The 25,064-nt window shown below is 37.6% G+C and overlaps 1 protein-coding gene across 2 annotated transcripts in view; it reads right to left on the reverse strand.

The window, feature by feature from the left end:
• Positions 1-25,064, reverse strand: part of EPS15 (epidermal growth factor receptor pathway substrate 15) — a 47,792-nt gene that overhangs the window by 20,496 nt on the left and 2,232 nt on the right. For both annotated transcript variants that reach the window (XM_082287381.1, XM_082287382.1), the window contains exons 2-13: positions 20,113-20,154; positions 16,160-16,249; positions 15,762-15,809; positions 14,674-14,769; positions 14,206-14,271; positions 13,646-13,771; positions 13,160-13,219; positions 12,200-12,400; positions 10,612-10,757; positions 9,662-9,821; positions 6,178-6,263; positions 815-887 (exon numbers count right to left, since the gene is read on the reverse strand). In XM_082287381.1, the coding sequence (XP_082143507.1) occupies positions 815-887; positions 6,178-6,263; positions 9,662-9,821; positions 10,612-10,757; positions 12,200-12,400; positions 13,160-13,219; positions 13,646-13,771; positions 14,206-14,271; positions 14,674-14,769; positions 15,762-15,809; positions 16,160-16,249; positions 20,113-20,154 (1,194 nt within the window). The remainder of the gene's footprint in view (positions 1-814; positions 888-6,177; positions 6,264-9,661; positions 9,822-10,611; positions 10,758-12,199; positions 12,401-13,159; positions 13,220-13,645; positions 13,772-14,205; positions 14,272-14,673; positions 14,770-15,761; positions 15,810-16,159; positions 16,250-20,112; positions 20,155-25,064) is intronic.

Consider the following 25,064-nt stretch of genomic DNA (forward strand, 5'->3'; position numbering starts at 1 on the left):
GTTCCTTTTCAGCCCAACCAAAATTGACATGCAGAAATCTTGCACTATTTGCTCTTAAGTAAAGATTATGGAAAATTATAGATTCTTAAAATAAATTTAGAAATAAATATAAGTGGTCAGATATCACACTGAAGATTGCTTTTTAAAACAGCAACTTAAAATTTAATTGAAATATTGCTTTGCAATATTTAATTCAGAGCTTGGCTAGTCTGTCAGCACCCTGAACACTGATGCTGACTGCATAATTTTTAACACCTGCAAAATATTTATAAATTTAAATTTTCTGATATTCTAGAAATTCAGTATCATCCTTTCAAATAAAAATCAATATATTCTTCTAAAAATTCACTTAGATTAGGCAAAATTAACTTGAGGCAACATTCCTCCCAAGCTGGTAATTACTGTGCCTCTTAAGAAGCAGCCCTATACATGAGTCCTTTTAATTCAGCCACTTAAGTTTATTAATTAATTTACAGTGCTACAGTGTCCTCTTTAGTTTTAATTACACAGTAGATAGTCTTGCTCAAAAAAAAAAAAAGAAAAATCTATTCTTTTGTAATATTTTTAATTTAAAACTTCATGCATGCTACATATCCTAAAGAAGCTTGCACATTTATATAAATTTACACAACTACACCAACCCAAAATTATATAGAAAATATACTTCAAAGCACATTCTTTCTGTTAGCCACCAATTTTTTTTTCTTTTTACTGCATAAGTGACGTGATCTAAAGACTCAGTAATCCCACTGTCATGAAAGCAGCACATGGTGCAATATCAGGTGTCTGAAGAATAATTGGATGTTTTATTTACCTGGACCTCACTTGTCCTCTGCTTGATGGCATCTTCTTTCTCCTTCAGGTCTTGCTCTACATTATTCTTTTCCCTGGAAGACCAGCAAACAATGCAAGAATACTTAAGAACATCAGCTACAGCAGGTACAGTTATCCAGCCCCCTAAGCCTGTATCTCTCTTTAAATACATAGTGAAACATTAAATGGGAAAGATGTAAGGGATTTCTGCTTTCCAAATTATTTACAAGACAGAAGCCCACATAAGTGTTCTGCATAAACCCCCCCCTGTCTTTCCACCAACTGCACTCCAGTGCTAAGAATGGCTCAAAAATGGAAGGGGGCGGGAGGCAGAAATCAATGAAATACTGTCTCCAGTGATCTCACTGTTGCTATGGAGCACTTGTCTAATGAAAACTGCTAGGAAAAGTGGGAGGGATTGCATCAGATTCCATCTATTAACCCCTGCAAACACAGCAATGCCTGTGCTCACAGCAGCCAGGGAACACTCTCACAGGCCAATCGAGCCCATTAATGCCCTTTGCCTGTCAGATTTTGGATCCAGCTGTTGGTTGGCTTGGCTTGCTGGAATCACAATCTGCTCAGACACTCCACACGGAGTGATCTGCTGTGTCATATCAAGCCTGCCTCTACAGACATTTATTCAAGTTTAAGTGACTGCTGATGACAGGGGAATTATCATCAATAAATTCCCATCAGTCAGACATAACAATAGCTTTAAGAAAGGGAAAAAAACCTGTACAACTCAGAAGTGTTACTGTTATAAAAAAAATCATGAGTGTTTCTCTCTAGACAGCATATGGAGTCTTTTCTCCTTTCACTGACGCAGAAAAACATTAAGCATTACAGTTTTTACATAATCTTCTCTAGATATTTACTTCCATAAAGATTTTGTTAATAAACCAACACACACACTAAAGTTAGAATTTGAACAATAAACCTAACATTTCTAATGAAATACCATAGTGAAAAGCTATTAGATTGTATTACTGGTATATACTGAAACGAAGAAACTTCATATTTTAATAGCAGATTGTTAATCAATCTAAAACTATTTATTTTACTGTTTACTCTTATTTAATATAGAAGAAAGCATTTCTGTGTCTGAAGCAAAGCAGGTCTACTCTAAGTTCTCTTTACTCAAGCTGAGAAAGTTTTGTTTACTGCTAAACCACACACAATGGAAATAAAAAGAACCCAGATGTCAGATCTTAACTGAACATTTGCTCTGACAAATAATTACTATAGACTATACTCTGCTATTATTTTTCTCATTATCTGAATAAAGAGAAGCTTCCTGATTATGCCCAAAGGGAAAGTTTAAATGGAAGGAAAAGAGGAACATGGAAGAACAAGGCTATTATATTCTGTTAAGTGTGATCCTTCAAGTTCCATAAAATTTCTCACTCTCCATTCATCAGAAACCAGAAATTCTAAAAAAATCTCTACCTTTTCAATCAAAGCTAGAGCACACTCCTCTAGGTCAATAAGCATCTGTGTAGAATAGCTGTACTTAGATATTTAAAGCATTGCAACACTGGGTTGAAACAACCTCTACTGCTTTGGCTTCCACAACTTTCCATGAACAAAGGTCTCAATAAAGCACTTCTACAAATCTATGTACAAATCAGGCTGAAAAATACCTTCAAGCCCTCAAACACCCATCAAGCACAGCCAACACTCATATATATTCTTCCTGACTGATGATAAAAGAGAGCAGGAAAACAAATACTTGTTATTTTTCCTGCTGGGGTGGGAAAACTGAGCAAGAAATAGAACTGCAAGCACTGTATGGTCAATGTACAGCCTTTCCACATCACTGTCACTGATGTGCCTAGGAGACTGTCAGAGATGCAGATCACTTCCTCTGTATTTCAGCACAAGCCAGGTACCTAAATCCTTGCAATCTGGACTGAGCAACAGGATTCAACACCCACCCCCTGGCACTTCCATGAGCCAAATCAGAGCACAAACAATGAATTGGAAAGAATCAAGTGAAAGAAGTATTGTCAAGCAGAACAAGAAAAGCTTGGGCAGCAGTCTCAGGCAACGGAAAACAAGCTGAGTGTATATAGTCTGCACGTAACACATCCCCTCCTCCCCTCAGAAATGCCTCTTTGTTTCAAAGAAAAGACAACACAGACCTACTTAATTCACTAATTCTTCTGAATGCCTCCATTTCTTTTACAAACTAGCTCCTATGCCCCTCTATGAATGCTCAGCAACTGAAAGAACCAAAAACAAGTAACAAAATTGATTTATTGGATATGACAGATTTCCTGGATCATAAAGTCCTTACTACATCCAAAAAAACAACCCAAAAAGAACTGTGATCTTGCCAACAAAGGACACTTGTAACCAATTCAAGCCAATTTTTGAAAGCAATACAATTTCCCTATGCATTTTAATAGTAGCCAGGTCAGGTGAACCTTGTATCAAATAAACTAAAAGCAATGACTAATAAATGGCTTCTCCCATGCAGATGCTTCATGATTTAGTAAATCCCTAAATTTAATACTAATTTGTGAATGGAGTAATTTATAAATGGGAACCAGCACATTGCAAATATTTGTCATAGTTGAAAACTGCAAAGTCCCTATGTCAGCAGAGGCGTTCAAGCCAAACATTCAACCCTGGCCAGGCTGAATCACCTTAGATACAAAAGCAAAAAAAATCATAGTTCTTTTCCATAATAAGATGATGACTACTCACAGAGCTGGTAGCATTATCTACATTCATAGTTGCCCAGTATTTCTTATTTTCACATCCATCTGTAGTTTTTGGAATTCCTAATGTAGTAGGAGTTCAGTTTGGTAATACCAGAAAACATGCCAAGGGTTTGCCTTGTTTCTTCCAGCATTTGCTGCTCCCAACCTCTTCTGCTGCAACAGCTCAGTTACTTCCAAACCAGAGGTTAGAAGAAATGATCTATCCTACATTAAAATTCTTTGCTTTGCTAAGGTGAAGTAGATCTCTGAAATTTGAAACAAAGTCTTGATGCAAGTGTATGGCAGAGACAGACTGTCCTGTTTTTCTGGGGGATGTTTTGCTCTTTCACTGCTACTGAGAGACCAACTCATTGAGAGACCAGCTTTATGGTCCTTTTAACCTGATGTATAATTCAAGACTATTTAAAAGTTGCTATCCAGCATACATGAAGGCTGACATCGTTGGTGAGCTATCCCAAGTTAAGCTCAACTACTTCACATGCCTAGAGAGGAATGCAGTGTCAGTAAAGCCTGAAGAAATTCTGCAAATTTGTGGGCCATAGCTAACTTCGAATGCAAGAAAGCAAAGCTGGGTTTGTTGGGGAAGAAAAAGGTTTTACAGCTCAAAAAAGAATATTAAGAACATCTGGTCCAGCTTCCCACAATGCTGATCAAAAAAAGCTTAAAATAGCTTTCTAAAAATATAGTGCAACTGAAACAGAATTTAGAGACAGCAGGGCTAACAGGCTCAAAATGATGCAGATTCCACAACGTCCCGAGGCAAATTATAACCCCACCAGAGAGGGATTATCCTCCCCAATAAGTGTTCTGCATTTTATTCTTCAACTGATCCTCAACCTCCACCTTCCTGACACTGTATTTATCAAATTAAGGTTAACAAAGCTATTGGCCACCAGACATCTTTCCCACACAAACTGCTGAACCACAACAGCATCACCTCTGTATTCTTTGCTCACTGTCTCCAAAAACTGTTTTCTACACATTGTCGTTCTTTGGGCCATTTCCTCTCCTGGTGGTTTGGTTTTGGGTTTTTTTGGTTTTTTTTTCTGAAGTGCACTTCAAAAATAGATTCAATTTCTATTACTGGGTCACAAAAATGCAGCTCTTGGACACTTCTCAATGGAATCAGAGACTAGAATTCTTATATATTGAGTCCAACAACTGAACAATCTATCTTGTTCAATAATGAACAAAAATAACTTCAGTTTAAATTACATTTTTATATGACAACTATCAAGTCTGAAAGTGTACTTCGCCAATTGTAATGTGGATTCACCAAAAATGAAAAGTTTTCTACATTTAGCACACTGTTAATCCCATTCTGTTCTAAACCCCTAAATCATATCAATTTCCCCTTTCTAAAAACAAATACACACTAACAGTTGCCCTACCCTGTCTTCAACAATCTACTATCATTCAATTTAAAGTAATTGTCAATGTATATTTGCCCCTGAAAAAATGGAAGCAGTGACTTTTCAAAGGCCATGGTTCCTTCATACATCATAGTAAGAAAAGAAAACAAGACAAACAGCCTGGCTTGCATGTTAGGCTGCAAGCCCACCCACTGAAAAACAACTTAATCTAAAAATTCATGCCAGCCAACAATTTATTTCCCTCTAAGATACGAACAGCAAATATACACAGTTACAATCGTATTTCAGGTCAATAAATATGAGTGTCCAAAACTGGAATTAATATAACCTTAAGAACAGTGGAGGCAGAGTAGGGAGAAGTAAGGAGGCAGTGGAAGTAATAAGAGAGAATAAGCAAGTGAAGTGAAAAAATATTATGCATTTAGGAAACAGACTGTGCTCTGACACACTGCCAAGTTAAATCATTCCCGCTAGAGACGTGAATTAGAGAGGCAGATTCCATCATGACAAAGCACCCTCACTTAAAAAGTAGGAGAATTTACTGTTCTTAATAGAATTTTCAGTAGATTTATGATAGTAACAAGAAAAACACTGAAGAAAAACACTTGCTGTTTCAAGAGCATGACCAAGACTATAGAAAACATATGAATTTGATTTTCTTAGTCACTTGAAATCATCTTAATTACTTTAGAAATAATTAATGGAATCCAAGGGTCTGCAGACATCAAAACAATTTTTCTCAGTCCAACAGTTTATTTTACTACACAGAAGAGAAGTAACCCCATCTTTACCACCATCAAAACCCTAGCACAGGTCCATGCACAGTCATCTTCCCACTCCCTATCCTGCATACATACTGATCTTTCCCATCTCACTTCCTTACTGCCACCAGAAACAAGTCCTTAGAATGCCCTCTAAAAATAATACACAACTAACACCCATTTCGGTATGGTTCCAGCATCCTAAAGATTTGCTCCATTCACATCTGGCAGTAAAGATGAACAATGGACAATATTTTCATCTCAGGATGCTGAGATACACAGCTGTCCAAAACACACCCTGAAGGCACAAGGGACAGACCCTTCATTAAGTGCACTCATGTGAGTGAACAGAGAGCAGAAGTGTCACACAGTACCACAGACATGCCAACCCTTTATTTAGCAAAGCAGACTATTACCACCACTATTACCACTGCTTTTTTAAAAAACAGTATACAGCACAACTGAATCCAAGGCAGCTCTGGCTATTCTTCCTTTACGTACCTCTGCAGGTCCACGATTTCATTGTTTAATGTATCAAGTTCTTTAATTGCAGAAAAATCTGCTACAGAATTCAGTCCTTGAGTACTCTGAAAGATAAAAAGTAAACACTGTCAGTCTAGAGCTTATGCTGTCCAACTACTACAGTCACTTTACTTTTTGTGGCAACATGAGCTATCCTCTTGTAACAACTGCTGGTAGCATTGTATTTCAAACTTTCAATCTCAGAAACCCCCCAAGAGTACAAGAGTACAGATGCTGTATCAGCAGAACACAGCAGACAGCCAAAGCATGGAGAGAGTTCAATTCAAAGAGAGTCAGTCTCCTGCAAACCCTTGGAGACACCCCCCACAAAAGCACAGGACTACCTGATCACACAAAAAACCCCATAGAACTCGTTCTAAAATTAGATTTATCTTACAGCTAACGTTTGGTTGGTTTCCTGGAATTAATTTGAGAGAGGTTTGCTCACTACTTTTGTATTTCTTCACCGTGGTGATCCTCACGTTGCAGAGTACAGATACTGAGTTGCAAGGCTTTAAAGGATACTGAGCTCATTTAACATGAACCTCCAGAGTACTCAATGAAACTTTGATAATACAAAGTCACAGGGAAACTTACACCATTGAGTTCCCATTTACTTAATATCTTTATAAGACAATGCCTGCAATACAAATTATTTGTTTCAAAAAAAAGCACACATAAATGGGTAGAGAACAAATGCTGAAGACAGAAATTAGCAAATGCTGTAATTATTCTTCTATGCCTTGTCACAACATGAGCATGCTTAGAAAGCAACAGCCAATGTAGCTACCTCCTATAAATACATCAGTTCCTTCAAGTCTTCAATAAAGCCATCCAGCACAAACACAACATTCAGAGGACAAGTATATATATCTAATTTTAAAAGACAAGTGATACCCCCAAAATAACACAAAAGTTCTTAAATGCTGAAGTTTCTCTGCAGATTAATCAAGACGTTATTAACCATGTGCTTACTCAGACTGATACTCTGAAACAGTAAAAAAAAAAAACCAAGAGCCATGAAGACCTAAACTGTGAGCACACTGTGGCTGAGAATATTATTCTGCAGAGCTACAGACTATTCATGCATATTTTACTAGCACAAATGGTATGAACTGGGAATTAAAAAAAAAAACAACAACTAAAAACCAACCATACAGTTATTCTTAAATTGGTTAGTGCACAGCTTCTCAAATGGGCAAACTAGCAATGATGTTTAATTCTGCTCTACAGGAATTACACAGGAGTTTTGCAGAGCTGATCATGGCATTCCAATGGGAGTTTTTACTTCTCCTAGGACAGGGATAGAAGGAACACATGGAAATATTAGCCGCAAGGAAAGTTTTTTCCAGGCTTCCTTCTTTCACCAGTTAAAGAAATTCTGCACACTAATGCCAGCATCAAACTTGAGGAAAATGTAGGTCAATCTTATTCTCAATTGTTCAGGAGAACTGGTGGGGGGGAGGAACATAAAAGCCAACATTTTTTTGTTTCAATATACTTGTTAACAAGGACAGACGTTAGAACCATAGGCTGCCATTTACTACACTGCAACTTGCATGTAAACAGCACTTTGAGTTTTCAACTCAAAGTCATAATAAAAGGAAATTCCCATCAAAATTCTTTGAGAGGACCTTACATAAACATTTAATTTTCATGGCTTGTAATACAAGTGGTGACTACAAACAGGTCTAGGTAAAGAAACACAGCAACAAGTTTTAAACCACAATGGAATACCATTTTACTTACTGATATTTCTGCTACCACCTTTATATTGGCCAATTCAGAAGACGACACCTAAGTTGGTTTTTTGGGGTTTTTTCACAATGTAAGCCACACCACATCAAGAAAACCAAAAAAGCCTATCTCTGCCTCCTGTTTTTATCCTTTGAGATCAAATCTTGAGCAATAATCTTGGACAAAAAAGTTCTTTCATATCAACAAGAGAACACCTCTTTTGAAAAAGCTCAAAATGAGCTGAAGGTTCAGCTCAATTTAGTAAAAAAAACCTCTTGTAAAGGATTTACAGAGCTAATTGAAAGCTAACTTACCTTCTTACACAGTATTCTTACTCATCATGTAAGTTAGTAATGAAATAAAAATCACATTGATGTCTTTAAGAGTTTTATAAAATCAATTTACACCCACAGAACAGCAGTAACAAACACTGATCTCATCTAATGTGCCCTAACCACTACATTTTCTGCAATATCTTTACTAAACCAATGGGTATTAATCCAAATGACAACTGCCAAATGCCACATTGGGCCACTACTCTGCCACCACTTCCCCAGCAATTTCACCAGGAAGACACAGTGTTTTCTCTTTTCGGTTTAAGCAGGCAACAGGAAGAGCCACAGAGGTTTGGGAGAACCTTGGGGTTATTCCAGATGAACAGCACTGGAAATCAGCAGAACCTGAGGCCGCAACACACGGTGACACGTGAGAGACGTGCTGAGCTAATTCAGTGACTATGTGAGAGTCTTAGAAGGATGTTCATTATAAAACCAACAGACAGTAAATATTAGAAAAGCAAAGTTTCTCTAACCTTGAGAAAGCAGAGTTAACAAACTGACAGAATAATAAGGATGAAAAGCAGAGTGGTGCAGAATGGAAAAAACAGTCCAAACTAGAAAAGAGACATAGAAAGGAAAGCAAACATACAAAAAAGATTAGTAGAGTTGCAAATAAAGCAATTACTTTTTAAAAACAGAATGTAAAAACAAATTAGATACCAGTTACAGAAACTCAAAAAAGTAGTGCCAAATTTTGAGTTTCGTTTTTTCAGGTGTGAATTTTTCATTCTGTTTAAGAAAGTTGTAGAATTAGGTCAATGTATTGCACAACCAAGAAAAGGTAACTCACATCAGACTTCATGATGTGCAAAACATGTAAGAGTTTGTGATGACCTCTACCACTCTGATTAACTACAAACTGAACTGCTGAGGTACAGTTTACTGCTAGATTAAGATAGATGGCAACCAACAGACTATGGAGATACCTAAACTATCTGTGAGGTATAAAATGGAGGACCATTTACTTTTAAAACTTCAAATATATAATTCTAAACTTTTAGTTCACATTGTTTCCAAACTTATTAAAAAAGATGGATGTGAAAAAGATAACTGAACACATTAGGAGAAAAGCACTGAATTTGTGCATGTCATTTCTGATGCAAACTAAAATTTCTTTAAAAGGGCAACAGCAGGATTATTCTTTTAAAAGAGAAAATAATGCTTTCCCAACATAAGATCTCTCCGCTTGGTTGGCAGGTGTAATAAATGACAGCTTCATTTTGAAATACAGATGGAAATTTTTTGTCAATTCTTTGCACCAAAGACTTGTTTTCTTCCTGATATTATGATAAAGTTAAGGTATGCCAGCACTTGAGGTTGCTTCTTGTGTAGCCTTTGAAGTTAACATTGTTTGAGATTTACATCAAAAATTCCAAACCCATCCTTACCTTCTGTAAACTGACACCCCTGTCTGAAGGTGGAATCATCTCTGGAGTCAGAGCCTGAGGTGGATCAATGCCCTTTGTTAACTTCTGATTAATTAAATAGAAAGCCAAAGCAAACTGTTCCTTTGAAAGCTTTCCGCAGTCCTTGGTGTCACAGAGAGCCCTGTACAGAGATGCACATGAAATAAAAAAAAATCCTCATTTCTCCAAGTACAGCCCTATTTAGGGTACTTGCTGTCATTTACAAATGTGAAAATTGCTAATGTGTGTCTCCTCTCTAAAACAAAACAATATAGACACAGGAAACATCACTCAAACACGCACAGCCACTTTCACTTTGCTTGTTGAGGCCCACAGCTCTGCTCTGGTGAAAGGCACGATCAAGGCTGCAGATCACTAGCAACACCTTCACAGCCAACACAAGTTTATTCACATTTTTCTTATTCTCCTAAATTAGAGGTTGTGTTAACCATAACTTGGAAGAAAAAAGTTGTTCCTATCAGAGTCCCCTGCAACAACACATCGTGGGGAAAGAATTAAAAAAGCTGTGAGTGTCATGAAGGCATTGCTGTAATGCTAAATGAATGCATAGCAGAAAGGGAAGACAAGACGTACATTGGGATGGGACATAAATCTTGCATGCTAACAATTTTATAGAAACAATTCCCTTTCCCAGTACATGGGTAGGAGCAGTGATTAAATACCTGTGATGTATGATCTTATGATGTCTTAACTACACAGGGATAGCTGAAGTGCAGTATTTGTAAAAATCTGTGTTCAGACAAACCTGTTTTCCACCCATTTCTATCCCAAAGCAGAAGCAAGTAAGTTACCACTGAATATACAAAGGCCATGCTATTATATACAAAAACCTCACTTTGAGAAATGTCTGCATAGCAAGAAGTGAGAACGGTGCCATCATCTACACAGCTGTCACAGGGAGAAAAACCTACCAGATATGCGCAAGGAGAGCAGAAGGCAGTCCTGTCTTCAGGAATAGCTCTCTGGCTTCCACACCTGACACAAATCCATCCATGTCCTTGTCAGTTTTCATAAAGATCTCATCGTACTTAATTTTGTCTGCAGGCGATACAACCCACTGAAGGGGGTTGAGGATGGAAGGGAAAAAACCAAAACCACAATACTAAGATATAGGCAAGATATAGGCAAGCTCTGTTTTCCAGTTCAGAGTTACGTAATTCAAGGACTACAGCAAAGATTTTTAAAAAAGTGATACAGGTGCCTAGTTCATGAACCAGTTTTATCCTCCAAAATAGACATGCAGAGATCCTCAAGCAAGTCCAAAGTAGAAGTGAAGCATTTCCCTCAGTGAAGCACCAAGGCTGCTTGGTGCTGCTCTGCCTCTTTGCCTATGCAGTAAAGGCATCCCATGGAGGCTGGATCTGCTCCCTCATCACTGTGCTCAGTCACAGTCCTGCTGACTGTCTGGCTCTATCAGTTTTATTACCCTTTACACAGCTGGGGAGCTTTAGCTGGAGGGACTGGAGAGCTGCCCGAGTCCAGGTCGTTAACAGCTGGCACATTCTAAATTGAAGAATTTACATCTGAACAAGGTAAAGATGGGAATTAGAGACATTTCTGTTACTTGAGCAACTTTTCACAACACTCAGCTAATATAAAGATGTTTTGGGGTTTTTTGAGTGAAAATGGCTTCCAGTGCATGTATGGATGCCAATTAATTTCAGTGCACACAGCCAGTTAACAGATGACTCCCAAATGGTGCTGTATACAAACTCACTCAGAATGGCACTGATTAAAACCTTGGCACTTCCAAAATTAAGATGCCAGTTTCTTACTCAAATAAGGGTACCCAAATGTCCAAGCAGCATTTGATGCATTAAGTACCACAGCTCTGACCTCGAATACCCTCACCAATTTTTTTTTCTTAGTTTTAATAGAATAAGTTATAATCTGCTTGGAAAGACATTTCCCAAATTCTGGTCTCTAAAATGATGAGGACTAAATAAGATGCCTGGGGAGAGTAAGAAGCATCAAGTTGCTTAATAATCACATTCAGAACAAAAATCAAATCTCCTGTGTCTAGGTGGATATACTGGACCTTTTGTTTACTTTTCTCATTGCTTGCATTTATCTGTTCCATTTTAATTCATGTCTTCTCCAAACTGCACACATGCACACATATAACATGACTGCCACAATTTGTTTTGAGAACTTGTCCTTATTCAAATCAGTCTTCAGCCAGAAGACTTGTGCTCTGCAGATATGTACCTGGACTACTACATTTTTTGAGCTTGAAATAATTTGTTTTTAAAATGTCTTCAAAATCTGTACTAAACAATATTCTTTTATCCAACTGTTTAGATCTGAAGACATCTAGAAAAAGTAAAACAGTGCAAATTTTACACCTCTTCATCTGGTCTTCCCATCAGCCTCCCAAAACCAATCAACAGGGCAAGAAGCAAATTAAAAACCTGTATCAAGACTCTTCATACAGGCAGCCCCTGAAGCACAGCATTAAGAGCAGAAATCTTCTAATCCCCAGTAATTTCAGAACTGTACCTGTGTTAATGGTGCTTTGGCAGCTAAAATGCCTACAGGTGGCAAGGACTGATGAGACTCTTTGGTGGATGTGGAAGATGGAATTAATGGCATTGCTCCTGGAACATTGAGAGGTTTTCTCTTGGATGGTGGCACCAAAGCTGCAGGCAAGGACATTGGCACTGGTTCTTTCTCCAAAGCACAGTATACCAAAAACATGGCCTGAACAAGAAAAAAAGGGGGTGTAGATATAAAGATATTAGAAATATATATACATATATAGAGAGAGATGAAAGAATTAATTAACAAATAACTTTGTAGCATTTTTTCATTACATTTACCCTTTACAAGCCCCTCAACTGATGCAGCTCATTGCCTCCTAAATTGTGTTTTTCGTTACTACTTTCTTTTGAGGTTCAGTGCTTAGCAAGTGAAGTTCAATATCTTTTAGAACATTAAAATAATTCTCCAAGCTTGCACCAGTACTTGTAGAATTTTATTTGAAAGAAGACTTCAAACACTTTATCACCATTTTTTCCACAAATTGCTCCACTTAGCAGCTAATTCTTTTGTTGTGGCCTTCTCTTATTTAGCATTTCTTACATTATTTCATCAGTCCTGGCATTAATAGTGTTAAAATTCTAACTTACTATGAACTTTCCTCAAGGATACCTTGAGGCATTCAAGCTCTATAAATACTGAAGGTTAAGGTAAAACTCACTGAAAACACTCAGTGTCTCATGGGACAGCAGATCTCAGGTGTAAGTTTTTAATGGCTCATTTAACCCACAAAGAAAGTTACTGCTGTGTACTGAGAAACATTTAACAAATTGACAGAAACATTAAACAGCAGTAAAACTTGATTAAGGACTCTAAATAAAGATAATAAATGAACCACACAGTCATAAATTAATACACAGTGCATCTATTTTAAACCCTGCCATCAGGCTTTCAAAAGCCCAAGAGGTAGAAGATACTTACAACTGCAAACTCATCTCGATCCAACATTCCATCACGGTCAATATCACTCAGTTCCCACACCTACCAATAAAAAGCAGAATATAGGGATCTTTGACCAAACTGCTGCAGTTTCCTACTTAAAACCTCATTAAAAACAAATGTGAGAACAGCCTCCCTCTACCATGTCTCAAATTCTATTAAGATTAACAGCATTAGTTTTCAGTGAGCAATGTAAATTCACATAAACCATGCAAAAGCAGAGAGATTCTTAAATTGGAGACAGAGGCACCCTGCCCTGACCCAAGTGTTAACTGATACACTGCAGTTGGAGGTGATCTATCCAAATAGCAAAAGAAATTTTATTTTTCAGTTTAATAGTTGCACTCCTAAGATCTTATTTAATAGTTAGGCTCATCACTAAAAATCTTTAGTTTGAAAAACAGGTACTGCTGAGTGCAGCACACATATTATTTGTCAACTGACAATTAAGAAGAAAGATATTCTTACCCGTCCCAAGATATCTACTGGCAGTTTTGAGTTAAGGAGCACAGGTTTCACCTTATCCCCTGACAACAGTCCATTCACTGGATTTAGGCTGTCAAAAATAACATCATACTTGACCTTGTCTTCCAGCTGCAGGGGCAAAAGAAAATATTACTTATGCTAACAGTCACACTCATAGCCTAAGAAGCAGTAGTTCTTTCACAAGTGTGAACTTTTATTTAATAAACACACATTGCAGTTCCTGATGCTTATAAGAAAACATCAAAAAGATATTCTTTTTAAGTCAGATACTCATCAAAACCCTCTGAGATTTCTTCTTCAATTACTTTCATGGCTTCAGGTAACAAACCCTTTTTTTTTTTCTTTATTTTAAATTTCTAAACATGAAGAGATTTCCCAAGGGTCAAGTGTTCTCATTAAATTAGGTTGATTAGCCCAATTACAGATTTGAAAGGAATGGTAACTATGATACTTTAGAAATGTAGCATTAGATTTTTCTCAGAAAGACATGTTTTCCTGCAAAGCAGGTAACAGTTCTAGCTAACAGCTAACATTTAGTTTACCTTTACAGCCCATGGTAGATCACTTGGTGCTGTTCCACTGAGTAGCAAAGGACTACTAGTATCAGTCTAAGGAAAAACAAGGAAAAAAACCACCAAACACATTAAAAGAGAAATGATTCTGACTTTGCAAAACCACCCCCTTACTTGAGAAGGTGCTTCTCAAAGCCAGAACTGCATTTTAGTCATTCATACCAAAATTTAGAGCAAAAAATCTGAAATGTTTATTCCATTAAGGAAAACACTAATAGAACAAATATCACATATCTTCAAATTATACACGATTTTATATTCAAATGCCCACTAGAACATGTAGCAGCTTATTCCACATTGCTTGATTTTTCCCTGTTGTAGGGCCCCACTGCCCTACAACATCACCCTCTAAAGTGTTTGGTGTTTGTATCAAACCCTTCTAATTGTTCACTTAAAAGCAGTTCTTACTAATACGTTCAATTAAAAAAGAAATCTTACAAATCTTGGTGGAGGAACAGGCAAGTTAAGACTATTCAGGGAAACATCCAATCCATTCTGTGCACACGCTACAAGTCGCAAAGCCACAAAAAATTCCTACAGGGAAAAAAGAGAAATTTTGAAGGATTTATTATATAAAAATATAATTTTAAAAAAACCCTAAAATTTCAGAAGAATTAAGAGCTTTTCTAGTATTGCTGTATATATGAAAAGTTGCACATGGCTTCAAAGGGGGTCAGAAAATGACAGAAAGCAGCAGCCAACAACTGCTGGATTACTCCAGCAAGACAAATTTTGCAATTAATTTTCCAAGAAATTGGTAACTTCCTGGCCAGTGTAGTCATTCTCAGCACTCTGTTCTTCTATGACAGAACAGTGCAAATTTGAAGTGCAATTACAGCCATTTATCTTGGAGGAACTCAGCTGATCCCAAACATGGTTGATGGAAGCGGAGGAAAACAGAAAAATGAACCAAAAGAAGCCCAAAACACCCCAAAATTGTTTGGTAGGCATTACAACCTCCTCCTCTTCCTACCATGGGAAGAGCAGTTCCCTCTCTAGGGACTGTTATTTAAGGAACTATGTTTCAAATCAAACAGCAACACACATTAGAGCTTGTGGTGGCAGTACTGAGATAAAGTCTGTCCCCACACTGCTCATTGCCACACCTTGGGAAGGACAACTCCAAAAATAATGTACTAATGTCAAGTCCACCAAAATCAAAGAAATAAGAATTTTGAAGATTTTACAAGAATTTTAATTTCTGCATTGTTTCCTACAAGATTATAAGGAAAAAGTCACCTTCTTAGTAAATACAGTACATTAAACCTTAAATTACATCTCAGCAGATTGCACAGCTACACATCAGCCCATTTTACAACCTGGAGAAAAGCTGATGAGGCAGCTGAAGGCTGTTTAATTTATTGTAGCTTCCACTCTAAGGGGAATTACATAGCCAGTTAAAATCAGAAAAATCTGTTAGAAAAATCTGTTAGAAAAACTGCTTTCCTGAACCAAAAAAATTCAACTTTCATGTTGTTTCAAGGCTGGGTAATGGTTAGAGTCATACACCACATAAATAATCATACCTGTTTGTTCAGGATACCTTTGCCATCAGTATCAGCTAGGTCCCAAATCTAAAACACAAAAATAACAGAGACAAAGTGTTCACAGCACGGAGAGGAAGCTGGCAAGTCCTCCCTCCATTTACAATGGCCTCTTGGAGGAAAGTTCACATCTTAACTCCCCTGATAGCACTTATTTGTGATGACAAATATAAATATCACTTCAATTTCCACCACAAGCTAAACACATAGTAGAATAAGCAAGGATTCTGAAGTTGGAAACTATTGGATAGAACAACTGAAAATACATTAGGGAAGATCATGTATCCTGTAGTACTACTAAGTATTTTAATTTAAACAGGATACTAACTGAAGCAAGAAGAGAGGGTAATTAAATAAAGTAAATAATTGTCATTAAATACCTTTCCAAGTACCAAATCTGTCAATCCAGACTTTTTCAGGAAAACAGCTGCATCAGAAGCTAATACTCTTCCAGCATTAGCAGAGTCAACCTGGGGAAGAAAAAAACCCTCACATGACAAACTAGCTTTTGAATTGATGCAGTCTCTTTACACAGGCTCTCAAAAAGCTGTCAAAGAAGAATACTCAAGTTAAAAGTCACTTTGAGGATGATCTTCTGAACCTATCTAATTAGCCCTTCCTAATCACAGGCTTTTCTTCCTGATGCCATCAAAACATGTGATTTTTAAGAACAGAGAACTCCAGGGTTTTATTACATTTCACTGTCCATCTCTCCATTCATTACTGTTAGGGTCTGAAAAAGAAGGCTCTGCTTTGAAGATACTTTTACCACCACAGCAAAAGGAAATACTTACTCCCCAAAACGAAACTTACACAATGAAGAAGTTGATGATATTGGCAGAATACCAACCAGCACAAATTTCTCCCTGGATCAATAGGGAGATCATTAAAATACAGAGTTATTCAAGTTCCTAAGCAGAAATGGTACTTAAACTAAACCCTTCAAGTGGGAAAAGAAAGAAGGAAAATTTACATCACCTACATGGTGATGTAAGGACAAGGGCAAGAGAGGAAGAGCAGAGAGTCCTTGAGACCCTAAAGAAAAGGATCCTCAAAAAGGGCACAGGATGGAAAACAGGACGAAGGGTATCTTCAGTCAATTCAGACTGTCAGCCTTACTACATCCCACAGGTACACTGCTGCTGCTGCTAACTGCACTATATATTCAATATTGTGTTTGGAACACAAGACCAACTGCCCAAGTTCACAGGTGCAGCATACACAAGGTGCTCAAAGCTAACAGCTTCCCAAGATGGGATTAGAACTGGCTCCTGAAAGACTGTGGGGAATTTATCATTTGGAAAGAATGCTGCAGCAGCTGTCTGTCAACACTTCTGAAAGGGAACAAAACACTCTGAAAGCAATCCCAAAAGCATAATTTAATATGAAAGTGAAAACATCTTTTGTTTTCAACATAACTGGTATGATTTTAATTAGGAGAGGGTTTTTCCCGTAATTGAGGATGCCCTGGTCAGGCCAATAAGGTTACAAACAGTTAGCAATTAGGCTAATTGAGTTACAGGAGAGCTGTTCATCTATAGGCACAAAGTCGCCAAACCCCCTTTTCAAATAGCAGAGTTGATCTTGCACATAAGTGAACACAACAATCTTGGCATCTACTCAGAAAACCTCCAGCCTAGGACTTCTCGTTCAAGAATGTCACAAAACACCACAGTATCAGCTGTGTTTACTTTTTATTTCCCCAAGTCCAAGCCAGAGGAAGGTGACTTTAAGGGGTTTAAGCAGGATTCTTACTTAACCCAGTACTGATCTAGTTTCTTTTTGTGCAATTAATTATCTAAATTTTTAAACTATTTTGTAACTATTTTTTTTTAAAGGGCTGATTTCCATTTCTTTACAAATTACTCAATCTTGAATGCTGGGGTGGGGGTACTTATGTTTGATTATTGCACTGGGATGATTGCTGGTGCTGGTCAGTTATACACCAGCTTGGCAGAGCTTTTTCCCTGATATGCAAGAAGCTGTTTCCACAGCTGCATCAGCCAACAACTCCCTTGTTACAGCCTGTCTTTTGTAGGACCAGGAATTATCAGAAGTTACAAACATATCTGACGTGATTAGGTCAGAAGGTAACAGGGAGAAGTGCTTCAGCTCAGGATTCATCACTAATTCAGCACTGCTTCCCTGCTGCACTGCATCATGTGATTAAGTAATTTCCTAGTGCTTTATGACACGTATTTAAAACTATGCTTTAACCTCACCCTGCTTTGAGTCAGTCTATAAAAGGTTAAACAAAAAAATACTTATTTGAAAGAACAGAGTCCCTATTGAAAAGTTGAGATTCCAATCTCATTCTAAGTACAAAGGCCAGGATTTACACCCATCTCACAACACACCTTTTGCCAGATGAATCCCTTTAAGTTTGTGATAGAACTGGAAGTGTGCTCAGCATCAGAGCTGCTTCAGGTGATGAATTTATTCATATAAAAGCACATTCCACCAGCGCAGTAAGACAAAGTGGGGAATGTCTTTTGAATGTTTCTGTTCTGAAAGCTGTCATCTCCTTATCTGAGAAATGGAAGGGCAAAGCTCCCTAGCGGAACTGGAAGTCTTTAGACACATTTGAAAGCTCCTCTTTAGGAAAAATGCTTGCAGCAAACAGTTCATCTGAGCAAGTCTGAAAAATAATCCTCTGGAAAACAAATCCATATTGGCACCACTTCACTAACAGTAACATCATGTTTAAGGAATCCCTGTTCCTGTACACTACTGAAACCGCTGGACAACAAATAGTGCTCCAGTTTCACTAGGATTCACAGTATTCCAACAAATGGAAGATACTGACTTAGGAACCAGTATCACATTTGTGCTTCAATTCAGTTTCTTTATCCAAGCTTTTGCTCCACACTTCAGTGGTTAAGCAACTTTTGTCAGGAGGAAGAGACAGACAGGCATATGGCAAAGGTTGTACCTGACAGTGAGAGTCAGAAGGACTGAGCTAGGAAACACAATGTGCAGAACAATCATTCCCAGCCTTTTCTTGTGCCCTTACAATGATATCTTATGATAAGGGACTCTCCTAAGGTTTTTAATCCAATGCCTAGAGAGAAACACACAGTGGATTTGTCCATCTAAAGGAAAACTTTGTGAGGATGATACTTTCTCCTTCAGCCACCAGAAGCCATCTGAACTTAGATCAAGGTAAACTCTCTCTTCTTGTTCAGCAATTTTAAATCTGCTACTCTCCTGCAGTGGAGAAAAGCCCTTATTGAAGTACAATGGAAAGCTCAGATTTTTCAGGCATCATAGGCTGATACATTTGAACTGCTGTTTTTTGCACTTGATAATGGGACTAATCCTCTAAGCACAATCCAAAAACAGAGCATGGAGAGAAATCACAGCCTTGTTCCTTCCCCAGCAGATAAGTTTACATTCTGATGTTGACACACAAAAGAAGCTCCTAAATAAGGAAGCCATAGACACTGTAACCTGTCTTAGGACAAAGACAGGAACATCACCAGTTGCACAAAGGAAAAAAAACCTTCCTATGAGGTTGTCTTTTTACAGGGTTCATCAATTACTCATCAGGTCTATTATAAAACTAAATTATTTTTAATTGTTTTATACAGTCATGTAGTTTAACTTTCTTGAAAGTTTTTACATTACATTTGTAGAATGAAATACATTATATACGTGACAGAAAATACTGCTATTATAGAATAGGTGAAACAGCTATTTTTTTAAAAAAGTTGTATTTATAGGAATTAAGACACCTTAGTATAGCTGGGTCAAAATATAGAAGACAAGTCAAAAATAAAATTTATGTTCTAATATTTTATTTATATGTATTCTTTATTTTTACATCATTTTTGCATCTGTTGAGTGAAGCTGCAAGAACTACTGCACTCTTTTCACATTCAGTGGCCTTCTATTCAAATTTCACTCCTTACAATATCCTGTGATCAACTCTGGGGATATTCTGAGTGAGATACAAGTCTTACATGATGCTAACTGAGCTACAAACGCAAGAAATTCATCTTCACTTGTAAAAAGCAACAAAGACTATATTAATACAGCATTTTTAAAGAATTTGCTCCATACCAAGACCTCACAGTCTGTTAGAACTGTCAGGTGATGTATGTCATACACACCTAGCAGCTCCCTTAAAATAAGGGTCCTCTTACAACCAATATTAAATTTATACCAATATAGCTCAGACCTAAGGGTTAGCTACTATAAAAATACATTTTAAAGCACTATAATTTTTCTTGAGCTTTTTTGTTTATACACTGTTGGCCAGGCTGAGCCTGTAGCAAAAGAATATAAATTCTTTAAAATCCAAATGAGGTCTGTTCTTTCAGAACATACATACCTGTCGATAGAATTTCTCATACACAGGATTTGCACTCGATAGCTGTAAAAGAGATACAGAGAGAAAATTAGCCCTGAAGATGCAGATTTTAATTTCCCTCTCTCTGGACAAATAAAGATATAAAACACTCTCCAATGCTCTTCAAAGAAGCATTAAGGATTTATTCTGTACAATGATGAGGACTAGGACAGCTCTTCGTGCTGTAACTTTTAGAAGACTGACTTCTTGTTTTGCAGTCATTGACACCACCCCAGATCAGATTTCCCTCAGCCAGGTCACCAGGTGAGGCTGTGTGAAACAGGAACTCTTAGGCAACATAGCCTATGGGCAAAAGCAGAAACCTGAAACAACTCAGGCTAGGAAGTGCTCTCTAATATCAGAGAACAAAGCAATATAATTTTATTTCACTATCCACTGCATCATTCTTTAGAATTTAGTGTTATATGCAACCAGTCTGTAAAATTTTCAGTTACCCAAATTAATCCCTGGATTCACAACTAAATCCACAGCAACGGTGCCACATTAAAACAGAGTAATATTCTAACTTTGGGTTTTGTAACTTGAACCCTTTTTGGGGATAACTTCTGCCTTCATTCCACTGCCATCTACTAGACATTCAGGGCTCACCTAAAGTTAAGTGGACAAGGACAAAACAGCTTCTTTGGAAAAGGCTCCTTCTTTATTTTTAAATTATTCTTAGAAACTCCAAAAAAAAATAATCTAGAGAGCTGAAACAATGCAAAACCTAATCTCTTGGCCTACACTAGACACCCTTCCCCAACAGACTGGCAAGAAATGAAGTGTTAGGGTTACCTCTCTTCCCCAGTGTAAAAACAGGCACAAAATCAGATAATGTTTTAATGAAGTGCATGTTGCGTAAACCAAAGGCATTTATGCAGAGGATAACCCTAGAACTCACAGTGTATTTATTGCCCTCACAACTGTGGGAACAACTGAGCATAATACAAGCTACTTACACAATACTTACTAAAAAAGCCCAGAGCACGTAACTTCAAATATTACCCAGAATCAGAGTTCTCCCCCTTAAGAGGAATATGATCTCAAATCCCAGGACGTGCCGACCTTTGTACAAACAGAATCCAACAAAGTAGCTTCTCTGGATTTAACATTTAGATGTTCAAATGGAAATATGGAAACCAACAGTGATCATATAGGTTGTCAATCACATATTTGTAAAAACCTTTACTACAGATTGTATAAATGGTGACAGCTTAAATAAAACCACATCCATTTTCCTAGAGCAATAGCTAATACAGCTGCTCTTTTGGCTGAATACTCCATGTTCACAGGTGCTGATTATCAGAAAAGACTAAGAGAAGATGTTTGGTAGAAATTAGTTTAGTGTGATCTTGTGCAATTACAGAAAGTGTGCAGCATCACCAGAATGTCCTAAAAGGCAAATTATAGAGTACAGCTAGAAATAACAGGAGAGCTTCCATCAGAGCTTATTCAGCAATACACTGCCCCAGAGACTCAGCTTCTGATTTTCTAGCTGAGCTTTTGGTTTTGTGTTTGGTGGGATTTTGTTGTTGTTGTTTGGTTTTGGGGTTTTTTTGGTGTTTGGGGGGAGGGGGCAACAACAGAGACACACAGCTGGTAAGGTTTTATTTGATTGCTGGGAGGTGGGTGGGAAATACCTCTCCCATAGCCAGACATGAAAAATTACATATGCTGGGAAACCATCATTGGTATTCACTGCAATACCTCAATTTTTATAGCTTAACCTTGCTCTGACTTTGCTCTGGTACCCAAAGACTTTTATTATTTCAGCCATCAACTAAGCATGCAGTTACACATCCCTTAAAATAGCCTAACAAAATATATTCAGCTTTTGCCAGCCCTCAGACTACCACAACACCAATACAATGAACAACTTTCAATTGCTTTCCAGCACTCCACAGCACGCTGCATTTTCTTACCTAAACCTCACATGCTTTCTTTTCCCACTCAGCAACCTAGAGCGGTAGTTCTCCCAAATACTCAAATATTTGACTTACTAAGTGTTACTTCATTAGAATGTAAAAGTCTAGGCACAGGACAAAAATTAAAGCTGTGAGCAGAAAAGTAGAACGGAGCTGGCCAAGGCAGCCCCTGGAACCATTGATTCTTGAGCATCATCCCTCTTGCCCAATGTCCCCCTCTGTTCAGCCAAATGCTTCCTTATTACAGCCAAACTGATCATTGTCACTCCTGGACAGGAAACATTGTGTTGAAGTCCTGCAATGGAAACACTAAGTGCAAAACAATCTTTTCATTCAGTACTTAAGAGGACGAGCCAATAATTCTTATTTATTTCATTAGTGTTTCCAATATTCATTTTAATATCAGCATCAGTGCAGTAACTGGAATTTCCTGTGAACAGAGTAACAGTAATAAAAAAGTTTCCCGGACTATTTTACTACTGATAGACTTGTTCTTCCTTCAAAGTATATCCCACAATAAACCAACAGATGCAAACATAAACTAGGATATTCTTCTGGGATAAGAAAAAAAATACTGTTCAACACCTTTCCAAGGGCTGCCATAGAATTTACCTGGCAAAATTCTTTCCATGGGATTTGTAACAGCCATTTGCAAAACAGCATTTGTTTTAAATGCAAAATGAGGGAGGGAGAAAAGGTCAGATTCCACAGCGCACAAAAATAGAAAGACTTTATTATGGCTCCATTTCAAAGTTGATCACTTCATAAGGGTAATAGGTGTTGTAGTAATTACAACCTTTGATACAAACCTATGAACTCTAGAATGCTAACCTAGGAAATAAAAAACACCTTCAGGGATACCCATCTTTTTCATCTTCTGTTGTCAATCAACCCCCATGTTTTCATGCCTCTGGCACATTTGCATTTAGGTGTAATAAGATACTATTACCAGTCTGTCCACCCATCCAGCCACAACCTTCCTTTCAAAAAGGCTTAAAAACAAACAAACAAAAGCTGTCCATTGAGAAAAACAAAAGTAATTTCCCCCTCCAACCCCAATGAGATAGCAGGAGAGAAACAAGCTATTCTATCCTGATTAAAATCCAAGATACTGTATTCTATCACAGCTCTAGGACTCATTTTAAGAGTTTCCAAAAGACACAATCTGGCCTTAAATGTTCTTCCCGTAGTCAGCCAGTCAAAAGGCGGGTAAGTTCAAGGCAAGCTGGTTTCCTTACAATGCCATTTCAAAACAATAATCAACTTCTCTCTTTTTCCTCTATTGCTTTATTGTCTCAGCTAAAGTGTTTCAGGGTAAAGCTTTCTACCACTTTCAATTATATAACCAAGAACATCTCCTACAGCAATAACAAAAGGAAAGAAAATATTTTCTATAAATTTCTATACAATTACTACCAAGCACTTCAAAATTGAGCACTTTCTTTCCCATTGAACAGCTGAAGCAGACACGAGAACTGCTGTCTTCTCTCTGCAGAGATGTCTGCCGCTGCATAATTAGAAATGGTTCCATTTAATTTTCAAATTGCCACAGAAGATCTTCACCATCTTCTAATCAGTACTGAACAAAGCCTTTACAACATCAAAGAGTAGCTTCACTGCCTTTTTATAGGCAGCTTCTCTCTAACATGGTGGATGCAATACTAATCAAAAAAATTAGGTTCCATCTGCTTTAAGAGCAGTCAGCCTCCTCTAAATGCAGGTTTAACACACACATGCATACTCTGGTTTCTTCATCTGCAGGACAGAAAGAGGAACAACAGGTTCCTCATTCCACTAAAAATAACAAACTATGATCTTAATTTGATCATTTTGCTGATTCCTTTAAAAAAAAAAAAAAAAAAAGAAGAAATCAGAAGTTTGCCAGAGACCTCAAAATCTCTGGCTTACTTTATACATAACATGTGAGTTACAATGAGGGTATCATTCATACTGCAAGTATTTGGATCCTGTGTATTCCAGTAACAAGACATTAATCCTGGCAATGTGTGCACGAGACAGGAATCCATCCAGCTCGGCCTCAGTGTAATACTCCATGTTCCCCTTCAACAACACAGCACAGCATTCTCAACTGCAACACAATACTCAAGTCTAAAATGAGACTTGCAGCTAATTAGGATACAAATTGATATTACACGATTTTGTCTCGTTTACCGAAGTAGCTCGTAACTACTACAAGACAACTACTACATTTCTTACAAAAAGCATTTCATCAGGAAGACAAACACAGTTATCTTCCTTTTCTTCTTGAATATTTCTTTACAGTGCTTCCCTGAACTGTGAGCTTCCCCTTCAATCACAGCCAGTTTTTCAGAATAAACCACAAGTTCAATTTTCAAGAGCAACAAGAAGTTACTGCATGTCCACATGAGCCCACCTTTCAATACCTCTTCCCCATTCTCAACATCCATTTTCCACATCTTCAGTTTTCTATTCTTCCTCCCTAAAATTCCCCATATGAAATAGGTAAGATAAGCAACCATCCTTGGAGGGTCAAAACATATAACCAACCCTTCTGTTGGTTATAGCTTAATTTGACTTTTCCAACAACAGATGACAATCTGTGAGATCGGACAGTTCCTTCTCGCTGCTGTTGTTTGCTTGTTTCCAAACTAAAGGCAACCACAACAAAAACACTCCCGTGGCAGAAGTTCCCTTAGAAGTTCCACATTAAATTCACAGTCATGCTCAGACCATAACACTCACTGAGCAAATGCAAGTGGCAACAAGATGTTGCAGAATGGGTTCAAAATGAGGAGATGAAAGATACTTCAGACTACTACTTGCAGGGAGAGAGGAGGGGGAGATAATCACCTTCAGTTTGCAACCCTTCTTCAAGCATACTTGGTGTAATAAATTCCACTACAGCTACACAGTCCTGAAGTATTTTTACTAATCTGTCAGAAGAATACAATTAGCACCAAAAAGTTTCAAATTACTGAAATTACAGCTTTGATATTCAAATAAAGGAAGTGCAGCCCTCTCAGACAT

The sequence above is a fragment of the Coloeus monedula genome (genome assembly GCF_965178545.1).
Source record: "Coloeus monedula genome assembly, chromosome: 9".
NCBI lineage: Eukaryota > Metazoa > Chordata > Aves > Passeriformes > Corvidae > Coloeus > Coloeus monedula.